Source organism: Colletotrichum spaethianum, assembly GCF_022836535.1.
Source record: "Colletotrichum spaethianum MAFF 239500 DNA, contig11, whole genome shotgun sequence".
In the NCBI taxonomy this organism is placed as follows: domain Eukaryota; kingdom Fungi; phylum Ascomycota; class Sordariomycetes; order Glomerellales; family Glomerellaceae; genus Colletotrichum; species Colletotrichum spaethianum.
The window spans coordinates 893,961-910,228 of NW_026054781.1; the positions used below are offsets into that span (position 1 = coordinate 893,961).

General features: G+C 53.2%; 5 protein-coding genes across 5 annotated transcripts; 4 read left to right on the top strand and 1 right to left on the bottom strand.

Moving 5' to 3' along the window:
• Positions 1–245: 245 nt before the first annotated feature.
• On the top strand, positions 246–2,906 carry ColSpa_05188 (primary amine oxidase, lung isozyme; the record flags this gene model as incomplete). The annotated part of the gene is made up of 4 exons (XM_049271400.1): positions 246–580; positions 653–1,512; positions 1,566–2,500; positions 2,619–2,906. The coding sequence occupies 4 exons, from the start codon at positions 246–248 to the stop codon at positions 2,904–2,906; spliced, it is 2,418 nt and encodes an 805-aa protein (XP_049127357.1).
• Positions 2,907–5,196: 2,290 nt separating this feature from the next.
• Positions 5,197–6,023, bottom strand: ColSpa_05189 (uncharacterized protein; the record flags this gene model as incomplete). The annotated part of the gene is made up of 2 exons (XM_049271401.1): positions 5,197–5,778; positions 5,922–6,023. The coding sequence occupies 2 exons, from the start codon at positions 6,021–6,023 to the stop codon at positions 5,197–5,199; spliced, it is 684 nt and encodes a 227-aa protein (XP_049127358.1).
• A 3,527-nt stretch (positions 6,024–9,550) lies between these two features.
• ColSpa_05190 (endoglucanase-4) lies at positions 9,551–10,546 on the top strand (the record flags this gene model as incomplete). Its single annotated transcript, XM_049271402.1, has 2 exons — positions 9,551–10,243; positions 10,517–10,546. 2 exons carry the CDS (start codon positions 9,551–9,553, stop codon positions 10,544–10,546), a joined length of 723 nt encoding a protein of 240 aa, XP_049127359.1.
• Positions 10,547–14,048: 3,502 nt separating this feature from the next.
• ColSpa_05191 (quinidine resistance protein 3) lies at positions 14,049–14,598 on the top strand (the record flags this gene model as incomplete). Its single annotated transcript, XM_049271403.1, has 2 exons — positions 14,049–14,272; positions 14,316–14,598. 2 exons carry the CDS (start codon positions 14,049–14,051, stop codon positions 14,596–14,598), a joined length of 507 nt encoding a protein of 168 aa, XP_049127360.1.
• A 38-nt stretch (positions 14,599–14,636) lies between these two features.
• Positions 14,637–15,835, top strand: ColSpa_05192 (putative efflux pump mfs2; the record flags this gene model as incomplete). Its single annotated transcript, XM_049271404.1, has 3 exons — positions 14,637–15,154; positions 15,215–15,453; positions 15,516–15,835. 3 exons carry the CDS (start codon positions 14,637–14,639, stop codon positions 15,833–15,835), a joined length of 1,077 nt encoding a protein of 358 aa, XP_049127361.1.
• Positions 15,836–16,268: the final 433 nt, after the last annotated feature.

Sequence of the window (16,268 nt, forward strand, 5' to 3'; positions counted from 1 at the left end):
GTAGTTGGTAATGTCATGGAAATGCTCAAGACTGCCCATGTCGATGCGACCCTGTCACCGGTGTCGGGGCGAATTGGCTTAAAGATGTACAAGCCCATCCCCCTGATCCTGGCTCTAGAAGAGGTATATAAGTTCAACGCTCTCGGTGTTGTTCGTTGATACACGATAGTTTCTGGGGAGCTACCCCGACCGTTCTAATCCTAAAGTCGTTGGCAAAGCATTTGATCTTGCCTGAAAAGAAGACGATGGGCTTTTCTTCGATAACCCGAGCTTTAGGCTTGGGAGCCCTGCTAATTCTCGGCTCTGATATTATACCACAAGTCAACGGGCTTCCGAAAACTCCATGGGCCCAACAGCGTGCCAAGGGTCATGGCAGGAAGGCACTCAGTCAGACCATCAATAAGCGCCAGTTCGCTAACACTTCCGAGCCCGCCGACTGCGTTTCTCACAGTCCTCTCGACATTGAGGCGCCCAAGGAGAACATCTGGAGTGGCCTCACCGGCCTCGAAGCCGCGGGTGTTACCGAGTGGCTTTTCGCCCAGAAGGAACTAAATCTTACCTTGAGCGAGAACGCCACGTCGTGGGACAACACGATGCAAGTGACCACAAGATGTCGAGTAGACTTTTGACGATTTTCTGACTGATGCAATAGTGTTCTGGTTGAGCTCATGCAACCGAATAAGTCAGATGCTCTGGCTTACATTGACGGAAGCGGCCCAGCACCAGCTCGCTATGCTCACGTAGTGCTTGACTTCCGCGCCACTGAAGATCCAGAGTACCAAGACATTCTCGTCGGTCCTCTTCCAGTCACCAATGGCACCACTAAGTGGGAGCGTCTCGAGTACCCCTACACCCGCAAGACTGGCGGAAGAGTTCGCAACCTCGATGCCGATGATGAAGCCGTGCAAGAGTGGCGTTACAAAGTCGGCAGGAGCATCGCTGACATCACCATGGACCTCTGGAATGGCACTGCCCTAGGACTTGACAACGACACCCTGGACATCTGGGGTATCGACCCGTACTACCAGGATGACGGCCGTATCCAACATTGGGACACATTCTGGAGCATCCCCAACTCTATCTTTGATGTTGAGTCCATGATGGCTTTGGGACTATTCTTCATGTCCGATGTAACAGGCCGTGACCCCTCCAAATGGACCATCGAGGGGTGGTATTACAATGGGATTTTTTACGAGACCACGGAGGAATTCCGTAACGCATACTGGAGTGGCAAAGTTGAGAAGCTCGGCGGCAACTTTGCGGGCGACTGGTCAGCAACCGATCAGCAGGGCGAGATCCTTCCGAAGGACACCATGGCCCCACCGACTTCAGTTGCCCCCCAGGGTGCTAGATACTCTGTCGATGCTGAAAGAAAGTATGTCGAGTGGATGGGCTGGAGCTTCTATGTCGGCTTCAATCGTGACACGGGCATGGCTCTTTACGATATCAGTTACAAGGGCCAGAGAATTCTTTACGAACTTGGTCTTCAAGAGGCCTTGGCTCACTATGCTGGTAAGCCTTTCTTCCCATATCGCGCCTGAGGTGGATATCTGACAAGTCCGTAGGAAGCGATCCCACACAGTCTCACACGGCCTACCTTGACACTTATTACGGCTTCGGTCCATTTGCATTCGAATTGCTGAAGGGTTATGACTGCCCGTCGTACGCGACCTACTTGAACAGCTCTTTCTATGTGGATGAGAGCACACACACACACCTGAACAGCATCTGCATGTTCGAGTTCGATGCTGACTACCCAATGGCCCGGCACAGTTCATCCCAGTACGTGACAGCGACGAAAAATGTTTACTTCACCATTCGCTCAGTCTCAACCGTCGGTAACTACGATTACATGTTCAGTTACAGCTTCTTCCTCGACGGCAGCGTTGCCGTTGAGGTTCGTGCCTCCGGGTACATTCAAGCCGCGTTCTACGCCAAGAACGAAGATTATGGCTTCAAGATCCATGACCAGCTTTCCGGAAGCATGCACGACCACGTGATCAACTTCAAGGCTGATTTCGACATTTTTGGCACCGAGAACACTGTGCAGCGTATGCACCAGGTATCCACGACCCAGGTCTACCCCTGGTCCAAGGGGAAGGCATTCAACACCATGAAGGTAGAGAGGGAGTTTGTCGAGAACGAAGAACAAGGCCGCTTTGACTGGAGCTACAACAACCAGGACCAGATCTTTGTCCTGAATCAGGACGTGAAGAACAAACATGGCGAGTACCGCGCCTACCGCATACTCCCTTACACTGGCGCCGCACACTTGACGGTCAAGAACTCAAATATCCTGAAGAACTCGGCCAACTGGGCGGGCTACGACATAATGGTCTCAAAGCGCAAAGACACGGAGCCTCGCAGCAGTCATCCGTACAATAACCAGGATACCGAAAACCCTCCGGTCAACTTCGATGCGTTCTTCGATGGCGAGAGTCTAAACCAGACTGATCTTGTCCTGTGGCTGAACCTTGGCATGCACCATGTTCCTCATACGGTAAGTTCCCATTTATTCAAGAAACAATGATGCAACTAAGTCTTTGGCTTCGCACCGTATCCATTAACCCACAATTACGTTGGAATTCGCATCGAGGCAATACTGACTCTGCCGATAGGGTGATTTGCCCACCACGGTCTTCACAACGGCACACTCTGGAATTCAGTTCATGCCTGCCAACTACTTTGAGGTCGGTCCCAACGTCGAGACGGTCAACATGGTCCGCATCAACTACTCCAACGGAAACACCACGGAGGTGGCTACCTTTGGCGCTGAGACGGACACATGTTCGCTGGACTACGAGCCTACGCAGGTTGATTTGTGGGACTACAAGGGAGATGTCGTTGTTCGCAAGTTCCCTTACTTGCCGGATGATCCATACTACGAGACGGACAGCATCGTCTAAGCATAGCATAATTATAATTGATTTATTTCGGAACACATCTAGGCAGTTTTCGGCGTAGACGTGGCGGTCAAATGACCAATTCCTCTCTAGAACTCTTCGATTCTTCCCGCTTCATGACAATGTGGTTGATGACACGATAATGTTTGGCCCTGACGCAAAGGTGATAGACCCAGTTCTACAGGATGACAGTTAAGTCATCGACTGCTGTAGTACCGTGCCAACAAACTCCTTAAAAAAGCTACAATATCAGTATGAAACTTTACAACTAGTTGCACAGGAGTGTTTGTAACTTCCGTGAAAAATGTAGACGCAATGAGCAGCAGGCGTAAATCGCGGTGTCTAGTACGCATGCGGGAAGTGCCTCTGTTGTACTCCAGTAAACGACTGGTTGGCTTTCTACCAGAAACGACATTAAATTGGAATTTGCTCTTCAAAGGCAGGATCTCCTCTGGATCAGGTACGTCACATCGTCTACCAACGTCGTTATTAACATCTTGACCAAGTCCGTGGTTGGCTGCATAAGTTAGATGTAGATATTATGCGGTGGGATCACGATGGATTGGGTTTCATGCGTGATTAATGGGATCGCTGGCGCCACCAAGCATGTTGATGGGTCGACTTGTATCTTTGTGCTGTTCACCTGCTCCTGCAATAGGTCCGCAACAACCCGTTCGATCGGCCTTGGTTCTGCGTTTTGCTATTGTGGAGTCTGATAAACCTAACGAGTTCCAACTTTGTTCTCATATCAAGCACAATGTGTGTAGTTACTACCAACGTGAAACCAGCGGTGAACGCCAACAACTGGGGATGGAGGTTCAAAATCGGATGTTTCTGCATTGCCATTTATCTGCCATTTGTTCTGGGCATCCAGTTCCGTCCCGACACTACTGGGCAATATGCATTCAACTCCTTGCTCACCCTCTTCCACCAAAGCTTGCTCCAGTTAGGAAAAAGGAAAGTCTGCACTAATACGCCAGGGAAATAGATGTTCCGCCACTCAGTTGAACGAGCTCTTTGAGAGACAAGCTCTCCGAGAAGAAGACCAGGCCGTGGCTACTGCACAAGAAACAGACTGCTACATAGGCCCAGCAAAAGCCAATACGATAAAGACCTGGCGGCCTCACTGCGTACGTTAGTACTGGGAAGCACTCGGCCGAATGCTACGCAGAGATCACCGCGATCATGTGATTCCGGCAATATGTGTTTCAGTACCCCGATTCGATCTATTTAGCCTAATAGTGTATAAAGACGCTTAATGAAATCGATGTTCTGCACTGTTATTCTTCGCCCCCCATCTGTGGGTTCCAGAAAACCTCTAAAAACCTTTGAGTTTGAGTTTATCAGCTAGCCACCCAAAGCAGCGTGGTGCTTTGAGATTACCGTGGTACGCGTGGTATCGGCCAAGGTGCCTTGGTCGAATCATTCTACTGGTCTGATATTCTACCAGAATTCGCGTTCAGGAACGATGTCTCGCCATTTAAACTCGCTGGATGAGCGGGGTACGTGGGTAAACGACTTTCTCTTCCGTCGCATCCGCTGCCCCTGTGTCCGCCCTTCAATTCTCGTGAAACGCAACCCCGCGACCTGAAGCCGCCAGTCTGCTCTCGATTAGTTGGACCGACAAGCATCGTTCCGTGTTTGCCGTGGTCTGTGGGAGTAGTCTATCAGGGCTAACGACTTTGAGCCGAGGGAGGCGCCCGGCATACTCATCCCTCCACAGGGTAATGGAATGTTTCTCGTTTTGCCCGAACAACGGGCGACGAGGCCGAGGATCATCGTGACCGGTGCGGGCCAGGGGCAGATGCGGAGGCCAAGCTTTTGTGCCAAGTAAACGGGCAGAGTGGTCAAGGTGGCTGCCCCACACCTGTCCCGACGCGGTCGTTCGTCCAGGGCCTCGGAGCAGAGACTGAAGTTGCCGCTGACTCGCCCGTACGGCTGTGCCGAGGCTCCGGCATCCTTGCTCCGCTCCCGTCGCAGATATATCGGTTCAGTTGGCAGTCGCCCTTCCGTTTGGCTCACACTCTTCGCCCGAGTCATATTTCTGGGTCCGTGGACTTTACGGCCGAGAATTGGAACGGTCAATCATAGGTTTAGTCTGAGTAATGACTTTCGCATTCCTCCGAGCGATGCGAATCAGCACACATGAATATTATACAAAATGCCTGTCAGATATTATATTCCAACTAGGACAGAACCCACACGCTGAACAGATCGTAGCCTAAACTAGCTACACCCAAAACGAAACATTACCAAAATATGAAAATCCATCTCAGCCGCACAGCGCCCACGCTCAACCTCGCATGACGCCTCGCGGCCCAGAAATGACGGTCTTGCCATACTTGTCCATCGACACCGACTCACTCACATGCGCAAACACAGGGCCGCCCAACTGCTCCTTGGTCTCCATGCCGTTGGGCCACTCCCTCTCCATCTCCTCCCTCTTTTTCCCCTTGGGCTTCTTGTCCCTGATGCGCAGCTTCTCAAAGAAGACGTAGGCGGCGTAGAAGACGCTGCTCGTGTTCCCGGCACCCGCGCCTTTCTTGTTCAAAAAGTTAGTTAGCAGGTTCGGCGCAACCTTGTGCGTCGAGTCGGCGCCATAGGCAGCTTTCACGGTGGCGCGCAGGAAGGCGGCCTTGGTGACGCCATCCTTTTTAAGTAAGGCACGGATCTTGGTGCGCACGGTGTCGCAGGTGTCATAGACGGGAACATTCATGTGTTCGTCGCCATCGAGGTGGATTTCAGAGAGGTCCGGGAGGGGGTCGTCCTTCTTCTTGGTGGCCTGCTTCTTGGGAGCCGGTTCCGCGGTGTCAGCGGCAGCGTCAGCAGCGTCTGACTTGCGCTTGCGGGACTTGGGAGCTGGTTTCTCGGCGGGCTGGAGGTGTCACGATGTCAGAGCTGATGTCACCACGGTTGTCGACACGCGTCTCAGGCATGACAATTATAGCCACGCCATATGCCACTGTTGCTAGAAACACGATGTATCGAACGCGGAACGTCGTAGACGCGCTTACGTACCTCTGTGATGGTGTTGTTTGAGGCACTGACGCGGTTCGCGTCAGCATCGCCAAGCGGCGCGGGGTCCGCGGCGGCGGCGGCGGCAGCTTTTTTGGGCGGCATTTTACGACGTGATTAAGTCTGGAACGGATGCCAGTCATTACGGACACGGGTCCGGTGATGTGGGTCCAAAGTGGTGTTCCGAGTCGGATAATGTCCGTCGGAAACGTAGTGTAGGGCGTTCTAGCAATCTCCGTGTGTGTCAAGAGGAAGGGATTCCATCACAAGCAGCTTAGGTGCACGATGCAAAGGGACGGTATGAGACCGAGTGTGGGCCTCGTTGATTGGAGGCCGAGCTCGTTGATGACGCGGTAGGTGGGAGGAGCTTCATCGAGACATGTCGTCATCGCAGCAACAGACACGGGCCAGGGGATGCAGAAGGACACTGGGCACAGGGAGGGACCCCCTTTTCCTCGCGACGGCAATCGATAATTGAATCAATATTGTGCCAGGGCATCGGAAAACACCAGGCGAACGGAGAATGGGCAAGTCGCACAGGGCGCTGAACGAATCGAAGAGGTGGCCAAGCGAGGGAATCGGGAACAAAGGTGGGCAGAAAGGGTGGGGAAAAGGGGCATGGCATGGCAGCCATGTCGATTCCGTGCAGACGACGCTGGAACACTTCATCTAAATAAATTGCGCTGGGGAGCAAATTCGAGAACGCAAGGGTATTTCTGGCCGCGGCTGCCAAGAATTGATGATTGATGGATCCCCGATGAGAGCCTCGCAAAGTGTCAGCTCAGGTACGAGTTAACCATGTGCACTAGGTACAGTAGTTGGTGTGGTGGAGGCAGGCAGGCAGGGAGCAAGGGGAGAAGGCTGAGGGTACGTACTCGTCCGTTGGCCGCGAGGACGTGGAGAAGCAGGAAGCAGGAGGCAGGAGGGTGGAAGGTGGGAAGGTGGGTGGGTAGGTGGGAAGGTGGAGGTGTCAGTTTCAGGCGGCGCAAATTTGGGCCAAGGGGCCGTTTACCTGCACGCATCAACTGTTGCTGGCAGACGCCGCCCACTCCCAGCTTCCTTAGAAGGTTCTTTCAGGGAAGGAAGCGGGTGTGGCGAGCTCTGGTTGGGTCATCCGAACCATCCTCCCCCCCTGCTGTCCACCTGGGCAAATGGCCCCCTGAAGGTGGCCACGGACTCATTAGCCTAAATGGGAACATCTCTTGACATTTCATTGGCCGATAAGTCCATCGGCGTCGGCGAAACAGCGATTCCTCGATGACTCAGCCGAGCCCCGAAACAAAGAAGTAGTGGTCCAGGCACAGAGTTGCGGCTGCACCCACGACGATCCCCAATAATCAAATTCTCTTCCACAGTATCCGTACCATACCGGCCGGTAGCCAAGCTGCTAAGCTGGGCCCCCTGGCAGGTAGACCATTATCCATCAACCAGCAATGCCCCTTGGCGACACCACCGCATGGCACTCGACACAGCCCGGTGAAAGACACAGATTTTTACCCACCCTGGACCTCGTCGAGCACAGATCGAGACCTTTGCACAAGGTTTTGGATTGATTGCTTATTCAGACCCCTAACGGCATGCTGATGCAGCCGGCTCACGACTGACCAAACTGGCTAGCATACTGTCCCATCCAGCTCTCGATTCTTCCGTTGCCCACGTCTGCTTGCCTGCCTCGGGTGCGTATCCACCCTTTCATCAACTTACCAAGACCAAGACCAGCATCGTACCTGCATTGAGTCGATCCGTCTCCTCCCAACAGTTAGGTAGTCCATCTCGATTCGAGGATCCCTCGGATCCGTACCCCATGTCCGTTGTCTAGGTAAGTCTTGCTCGGGCAAGCCTCCACCGGTATTTGCCCAGTCAATCGCTCGCCGCGGTCAACGGCATGTCATTCCAAACGAAGCCATGCGAGTCCGGTTCAAGCGTCAATGATACCCAAATCGAGCCTTGCCCAATATACCGTATATAGCCCAACGACCGGGATCCGTTGCTTCGAGAATACGTATTGGACGGGCCACGAACCTCGAGGATTCCAACTCGCATGCCCCAACTTCGAGATGGCTTTCAAGCCTTGCCAAGCCTGCCATACTGAATTCGTTTCTGCTGACAGCCAACTCGGCCAACCGACAGACTACGCGTCAAGCCCTGACTGAGACTTGCTGGCTGCATCCCTCCTTGGTTCATCACAGACATGCCAACCCGCCTCCTCCACCGTTATCCACCCAGTTTGCTTCTTTACCCGCCTCGACTCGTCATCCCTCCCGGACTTCAATCTCCAGGTCTCCAGTCAATCGGGTATTGGCTGCCGTTTGAGCCTGTCCAGACCTTGCCCGTCGGCTAGTGCATGTGGCGGCTGCTGCTGCCGCCAACCGAGCATCGACCTGTCATCTGCACTTGAACAGAAGCAAATCTGAGCGCGCATGGCCTGCTCACTACGCTCAGACGAATGCCTCCCGTCATTTCCTTCGTCACTTCTGATTGCAGAAGGCTTGATCATATTGCTTCCCCCATACTCCGAGTTGCCCAGTTCGCTTGATACGAGTGCGTATCGCCTCTCCCCGTACTAGTCAGCGTGTCTCCCACCGGTCTCGAGCCCGGCAAATCCCTAAGGCCAGCCTTGGGATGATCTTCGATAGATCTTCGCAGCAAATGCTACCATGATTTTCCGCGTTCCTCATATGCATCAAGACCAGCACGTCCTACCGCCCAAGCGGGCTGCTAGCTGCCCACCGTCTTTGCGCCTCTGCCGCGGCGCTACCATGCACGGCTGCCTTGCCCCAACCCTGCACCGCGGGATGCGACCAGCCACCACATTCATTTATGCTGAAACGGCTTGTTCTCGCCATGAGTGCTCGGCAGGGCCACGATCCCCGCTTGTTTCCCTTCATTCCACCTATGGGCACGTTTCCAGTCGCGATGGTCTCGCTTCCGCCGCTGCTTTGGAGTTCTCGATCCCGGGTCAACGACGGGGCGCACGGCGGCCCCACGGCCCCCTTCTTGCTTGATGCAGGGTGGGCGCCTCCTGCTTCAACGTCGAACCCCACCCAAGACGTCCCTCCACAATCTCAACCCGTCCACAACTCGCCCACAACTCGTTCACAACTCCTCCTCGGCTTTGCCAACCAACCCTGTGCCTGCCGACCTGGCAAGCCTAGACAGCGTCTGGCCAATGATTTGCACATGGCCCCTTGCTTTCTCATCAGTGATGGACGGAGATGGGGCCGCAGTGGTTCTACACTAGCATCTGCATGGGATCATGGCCGTTGGTGCTATCTCCTGATGGGCGTGATCGAAATTGCCCTGCACCCAGTCTACGCTTGCGCAGGTACGCCACGACCCACGAGGGCGACCACCACTCACTCCAGTCCATCTCGAGATATAAGACTCCCTCCTCTTCACTCTCACTGCCGACTCTTTTTCCCTTCTCTCTCCACCCAACAGGCTCTATCCGCAGCTTTCCATTCCCACATTCTTTTCCGCTTTTCAGCACATTTCTTTCATTCGAACCATTCACTCACTTCATTGATTGAAGTTGACACTCTTTACGACTTGAAGTCATACCCTCTTTCCACGAACCAAAACCAACTCCAATTACTCAACCAAACCAAGTTTTGGAAAGTCCATCTGCCAAAATGCCTTCCTTCAAGAACTCCGTTGTCCTTTCCGCCCTTGCTGGCGCCGCCTCCGTCATGGCCCACGGCCACGTCAACTTCTTCAAGGACGGTTCCGAGGAGTTCGCCGGTTACGATGTCACCAAGCTCCCGTACATGAACCCTGCCCCCGATGTCTACGGATGGTCCAACACTGCCACCGACAACGGTTTCGTTGCCCCCACCGCCTACACCGACGGAGACATCATCTGCCACCGCGGCGCCAAGAACGCTGCCTTGACCGCCAAGGTTGCCGCCGGTGACAAGCTCCAGGTCTTCTGGGACACCTGGCCCGAGTCCCACAAGGGTCCCGTCCTCGACTACCTCGCCTCTTGCGGTGACGACTGCTCCACCGTCGACAAGGCCACTCTCGAGTTCTTCAAGATCCAGGAGGCCGGTCTTACTAGCGGCAAGTGGGCTTCTGACGAGCTCATCGCCGCCAACAACTCTTGGACTGTCACCATCCCCACCTCCCTGAAGCCCGGCAAGTACGTCTGGCGTCACGAGATCATTGCCCTCCACTCCGCCGGCCAGGAGGACGGTGCCCAGAACTACCCCCAGTGCCTCAACATTGAGGTCACCGGCTCCGGCTCCGAGCTGCCCGCCGGCACCAAGGGTACCGCCCTCTACACCCCCACTGACGCTGGTATCCTCGTCTCCATCTACAACAACCTGGTGTCTTACAGCATCCCCGGCCCTGCGATCCCTGCTGCCTTCGGCGGTTCCGGTTCTGACTCCGGCTCCGGCTCCTCTGCTGCCCCCGCTGCCACCTCCACGGCTGCTCCCGCTGCCACCTCTGCCGCTGCTTCTGCTCCTGCCGCCACCACCACCGCTGCCGCTGAGGCCGTCACTACCTCTCCTGCCCAGCCCACCGCTACTAGCGGTGCCACCAAGCCCAGCTGCGAGGAGAAGCGTCGCCGCCGTCTGGCTCGCCGCATGGCCCGCCAGCACGCTCGCGATGTTGTCCGTCAGATTTAAATTGCCTCAATAGAGAGGGCGGTAACCCACTCAGGGTGAACCCGGCGCCGGCTTCTAGGCAATGGGGTAGCTCAAACCTAGCGCAAGGCACATGAAGACATGATTGCTTTCCTTGGACTTTTTCAACTGTATATATAACGACATGTTGGTTTTTGTACAATACCGACGTGGACTTTGGACAAAGACTTCTCATTCACTACCTAGCTACGTACGGCCGTGCCGGAAGTATACTAGACAAATGGAAAGGGCGGACCAAAAAGGTCCTGCTGATCACTTCAAATATTCTTGACCCAATTGAATCCTTATGAATGTGATTTGACTTTTCCCTGAGATAAACTCTGAGTTAAGTTTCGAAGAGTACTTACTGATTCAATGCGAGCACTGACGGTCTCCCGACCGCCGGTGGCCGGATCGGCATGGCTCTGCACGTCTCGAAACAACGACCAGTCCCTGTCCCCGTAGCCCCTATATCTAAACGGTCCTAAAAAGGCCGAGAAAAAGGGGTAAGTCGAGTCGGCTGGTCTTGAAGGCGTGCGCCTTTGCATGAGCGGGCACGGCGCCCGATCCGATCCGTGCGCGGGCGCCGGAAACCTTGGCCGGCCGTCGAGTGGTTTTCTTCGTCCGAACTTTGCTTTTTCCCCCGACAGCTGCCTATTATCCCCTGAGAGTTAGATCGTCCGGTATCGCCGATCGCCCCAGAGTGTTTCCGCGGGGGCTTCGTGAGAGCATCGACTTCTCAAGGGTGTGGTTCACCTAGATGATGATGTATTATAAGGGGTTTGGCGGTATGAAGGTTTGTAGGTGGGGATCTTGGCGGATGGAATAATTATTCTTGTGATTCTGTACGACGAGGTTTCCTTTTTCGATGATGGGCTGGCTGGAAGGAAAAGGGATCACCGGAGAACATATGGTTTAAGTAGTCTGGTATTCTCGACCCATATCCTGTACTGTCCACTTAGACATACTCTTTATATATCGTGTCTCGCTGTACATCATGTTGGACGCTCACCTCCTTCATTATCGGGTTGGTCGTTCGATATGACTTGGGAACCACGCTGAACTCTAGGTTTGAACAATCTTGTAGGTTTTCTGAAAGGCTGTCGATCCGACTCAAATATGACAATAGACTCAGGCGTTTTCGTATCGGCGTGCCATCAAGGGCTGTTCCGCGCGGGCAAGTAGTGATGCGGTGCACATCTCATTACTACCATCCTCCTCTCACCAAAACCAGTAAAACAGAAACTGTCAGGAGAGTAACTTGTTGTGGAATGATATTGCCTAGACCACGATCGTCTTTTGACACAACCATGACGTCCAGTAGACTCTATGCGACGGTGAGACCTGAGAAGGCCTACACTTTTGCCTATCAGTTGGTAGGTATTCTAGTTTCTTACCTGAAAGTAGTTGTCATCACCAAGTCTCGATCAGTTGTACCGCAAAGTAGGTTTGTTGAAGCCTGACAACAGATCGTTAAAGGGGATGTGAATTTGACGATTATCCCTGATTATTCTGTGTGAAATGGAAAACAAGCCCAACATGGCTCCATGCGTCACGGTGCCCCATCTCAATGCTTACTCTATTATTGAACTATGAATTTCAAATGTACCTTGATCAGGATTAACAAGGCCTACATCCACACTTAACTTTTGCTGATGGCAAGAGTCAAATGCATGTATCCCATCTAGTGCCAGCTAACGCCATTTTGGCCAAGGGCGGAATAGGCCAATGATACTTGTATCTATAAATCTCAATCCAAAGGGAATTTCAAGAAACAAAGTTAGGCAATAGCATGGAAACTCCCAAATGGCGTTGGTTGACGTTCGATGGGATAGTGTAGTCCATCTGTAACTCAACTCGGGCATTGGCGCCACATGCCTGCAACAGAACCACAGAAAACCCCAGGTCAAGCCAGTGTGCATACACAGCCACTCACAAACTCGCTCTCGCAGCGCCACCCCCATCTTGCGATTTTGAGGCTGGCGTGGCGGGCGTCCCAGTGATGCTGGGTGACGGTCCTGCAGCCGCGATTGGCTCGCTCGCGACGATTTCGCTTATCGCCCAGCATAAGGCACGGAAAGGGTTGCATGCCTTTTAATCATCGGAATGATCAAGCTTAAGGACGGCAAGCCAATTGCAGGGCAGTGGCTGATCAATCCTGTGAATCGCTCTGAGAGTATGCAAGATCTATTCTTCTGGTTTGACTTGTCATATCCAATGTGCTCGTAGAGGTCCGAGGGGCGTGCTTGCGTACGTGTAGTAGAAGAGGCAAGTATGGTTACACAATATGAGTCCTCAATGAGTAAATCGCAGACCACAATCCCGTACAACAGCCGCTCGCCCATTCTGGATTTACAAAGAGTCGCACTCGCTTACACTGGACATGCTCAAGGGCCGGGCTAAGACTCCAAGGACAGAAAACGGACGCCCAGTGCTCGAGCCACGAGGGCGAGATCTGCCAGGTGTGAAACCCTTCCGCCCGCGCCAAGATAAGCCCTAAGGCGCCTCGAAATGAGATGTGTAAATTCGACGATTAATCGTGCAGGCGTGTCATGAGCCGACTTCAAGATTAGTGTGTGTGAAGTGTATCGCTGAGAGAAAAGGCGACGATAGTATTGAAGCCATTTCCAAGGTCGTTGGTGATTAGTGACTTTGGAGTTTAACTACTTTGAAATGGGGCCGGCTTTTGAAGATTCCCCGCAAAAACCAGCTGCACGGCGTGCGACAGACTTTCTGCATCGAGTTAAAGAGAGACAATACCAGCATTTTGGGATCGGTATCTTATCAGTGAACGGCACAGTAGCTGAGAACAGGCGTCATCTCCAACGGTAATGCCGGGTTGGAGTGAGGCCTAAGAGCGAACGAAGTTGGGACGAGGAGGGAGAGATAAGAACTTGATGGGCTGCCGTTGCATCTTCCTTATCTCTTGGCGGGTCCCCCGGCACACTCCCGTCCCTTACTCCTCTCTCCCCTTTCCCCTCCCCCGGCCTTATCTTTGATGGTCTGGGGCCACTTACCACGCATAGCAGAACCGAGGATGGCCAGTGAGGCGAGAAAACGAGATTATTCAATGGCATTGCCTAACAGCGCTTGGGGGTAAGAGCAGGGGTTTTTCGTGGTCAATGATGCCACTGGCTGCATGTCTCTTGCCATCGAAAAGCTTGTCTAGCAGACTCTTGTCCTATCTGGTCAAGGTTTCGGTTACTAGTTTGGTGGTGGGATGCGCATAGAGGTCAGGATGTGCGGTGCTTCAAGGGGCGAAGGGTAGTCCTTGTATTGCAGATGGTTATCGATAACTTTTGACAGATAGCAAAAAAGATGGGAAGAAAGATTGATATATGGTAGCCTCCTCGCCCATCAGCATTGACCGGACGTGCGTTTTCCTGCCGTGGTGAATATACTGGGTTTTTGTGATACCCTTATACTTTTGTTCCGTATGTTCTATTAGCTCTCAGTTTCACTCACCAAATCATCCAACAATATTGCGGAGGAGCGTTCGATTACGATGGCCGAACTAACTACCGAAAAGGAGAAAATCGTCTCTCCAGCGACACCCGAGGAGGACAGTATTGGAAAGACAACACAGGAAGTCAACCTTACGAAAGATGGCTTCAGCGTCCACCCTCAGCCCGTCTCCGGCGACGCCATGGATCCCCTCAATTGGTCGCCCTTTCAGAAGCACACGATCCTAGCCATTGTCATGGCACTGTACGTCGGTCTCGACAACAGGTGATTAATCAAGGAACAATGCTGACCACTGTCAATGAAACAGATACTTCATGTTCACCTACATCACGACGACGACAGTGCCCTCGTTCCCAGAGCTTCAGGAGCAATACGTACTAACACTCGAAATGGTGAACTGGACCGTCGCCATCCCAGCCCTCGGGCTCGCCATTGGTCCACTTCTCTGGTCCTCCCTGGCCGACATCATCGGTCGCCGCACGATCTTCATTGCCGGCACCATCGTCGCCTTCGCCGCTACCATCGGCGCCGCGAAGGCCCCTCGTACGGCGGATACATGGCCGCCCGCCTGTTCCAGGGCTTGGGAGTGAGCCCCGCCGCCACGGTCGGACTGGCCATCATCAACGACATGTTCTTCGAGCACGAGCGCGGGCAAAAGGTTGGGTTGTGGGTTTTGGCTATTGACTTGGGTCTGCTTGCGGGGCCGCTGATCGGAGGGTTTGTGGACTTGATCGACCACTACTGGATCCAATGGTTGACGGCCATCTTTTTCGCCGTGATCCTGGCGGCCGAGCTGGCGTTCCTGCCCGAGACGCTGTATCCGCGTGATTACATGCTGTCCAAGACGAATGGAGTTATCCCTGCCACGGGAGCTGTGGATGAGAAAACCATCGCGACGGGTACGACGTTGCCGGAGGCTGTGACGGTTTCGAGGACGAAGAACTTGCCGTTCCTTAACGTGAAGCCGGTGCCGGCGATGAAGCACCCTAAAGCGTGGGCTTCGATCGTACGGTTTGGAAAATTGTTCAAGTACCCCGTCGTTCCCATTGCGACAAGTGTCTATTGTTTTGGATGGTACTGGTGGGTTTTGTCGGTCATTACGATGATCCCTGTGGCGTACATCGACTACTCGCCGCAGATTCAAGGGTAGGTTGACCACCACTGCTCTCAAGAACTGTGAGGAATGGAGAACTAACGAGTTGGCAGTCTCTTCTTCATCGGTCTGATTGTGGGAACACTTGTGTCCGAAATCTTCTTTTCTGGAAAGTTGAGCGACTGGCTTGTTGTCAAGCTCGCGAAGCGTAACGATGGTGTGAAGACTGCCGAGATGCGCTTGTGGCTAGCGTATCCCGCGGCTCTCTTGACATCCATTGGCCTCATCATCTGGGGTGTCAGCATTGACAAGGCGTATCACTGGATGGTCGGTCAGGTTGCCTTTGCATTGTGTAAGTTGCTTCAAAGCTATTTCATTATTCTTGTCTTCAGCTTTACTGACTTTGTTCGACAGTCGGTGCCGGTATCCAAATGGGCAATACAGCAATTTGCTCTTACATCGTCGATGCCTACCCTCTTCAGAGCATGGCCGTTATTACCTTCTACGCTGTGCTGCTCAACCTCAGCGCTTTCATCGACCCCTTTTTCATCGCGCCTTGGGTTACGAGCGTGGGATACACGTGGACATTTGCAGGACATGGAATCATTACATTCTTCTTCTGCATTCCTGCATTGGGGCTGCTGCATCGCTATGGCGGTGCGATGAGACAAAAGGCCGGAGAGCCTGATTGGGTGAACCCTGAGTACGATCACGACATTGTGAGAGAGTCATGAAGATGGACATAGTTAATATACTACCTGGCGTCATTGTGATAGAGTATGATGACCAAAATTTGATGTGTTGGCTTTGTGCGTGCGAATTGACGGGATGATGAAGTACTTTCCGTCTCCAACGGACGATATGAGATCGATACATTATTCTTTTAGTCATATGTTGCGGCTTGAATGGATCGACATTGACGGGCGCGTATGTCCACCTAGGGCCATGTGAAAAAACCAAGGTTCTTCTTAAAAGAAAATGACTGGTTTGTTTGGCCAAGCTTTCCCCACCACTAGCTAGACTTATCCGCAAGCAATGACAGAGTACCCAGACAAATATCTCCATGATATTTCAGGTCCAAGTGATCATTGGCTGAAATCTATTCTGCCGTCCTTGCCCCTGGAAATTTTTCACGCACGCAGTTTGGTGTACAGAGGCTCAAGCAAA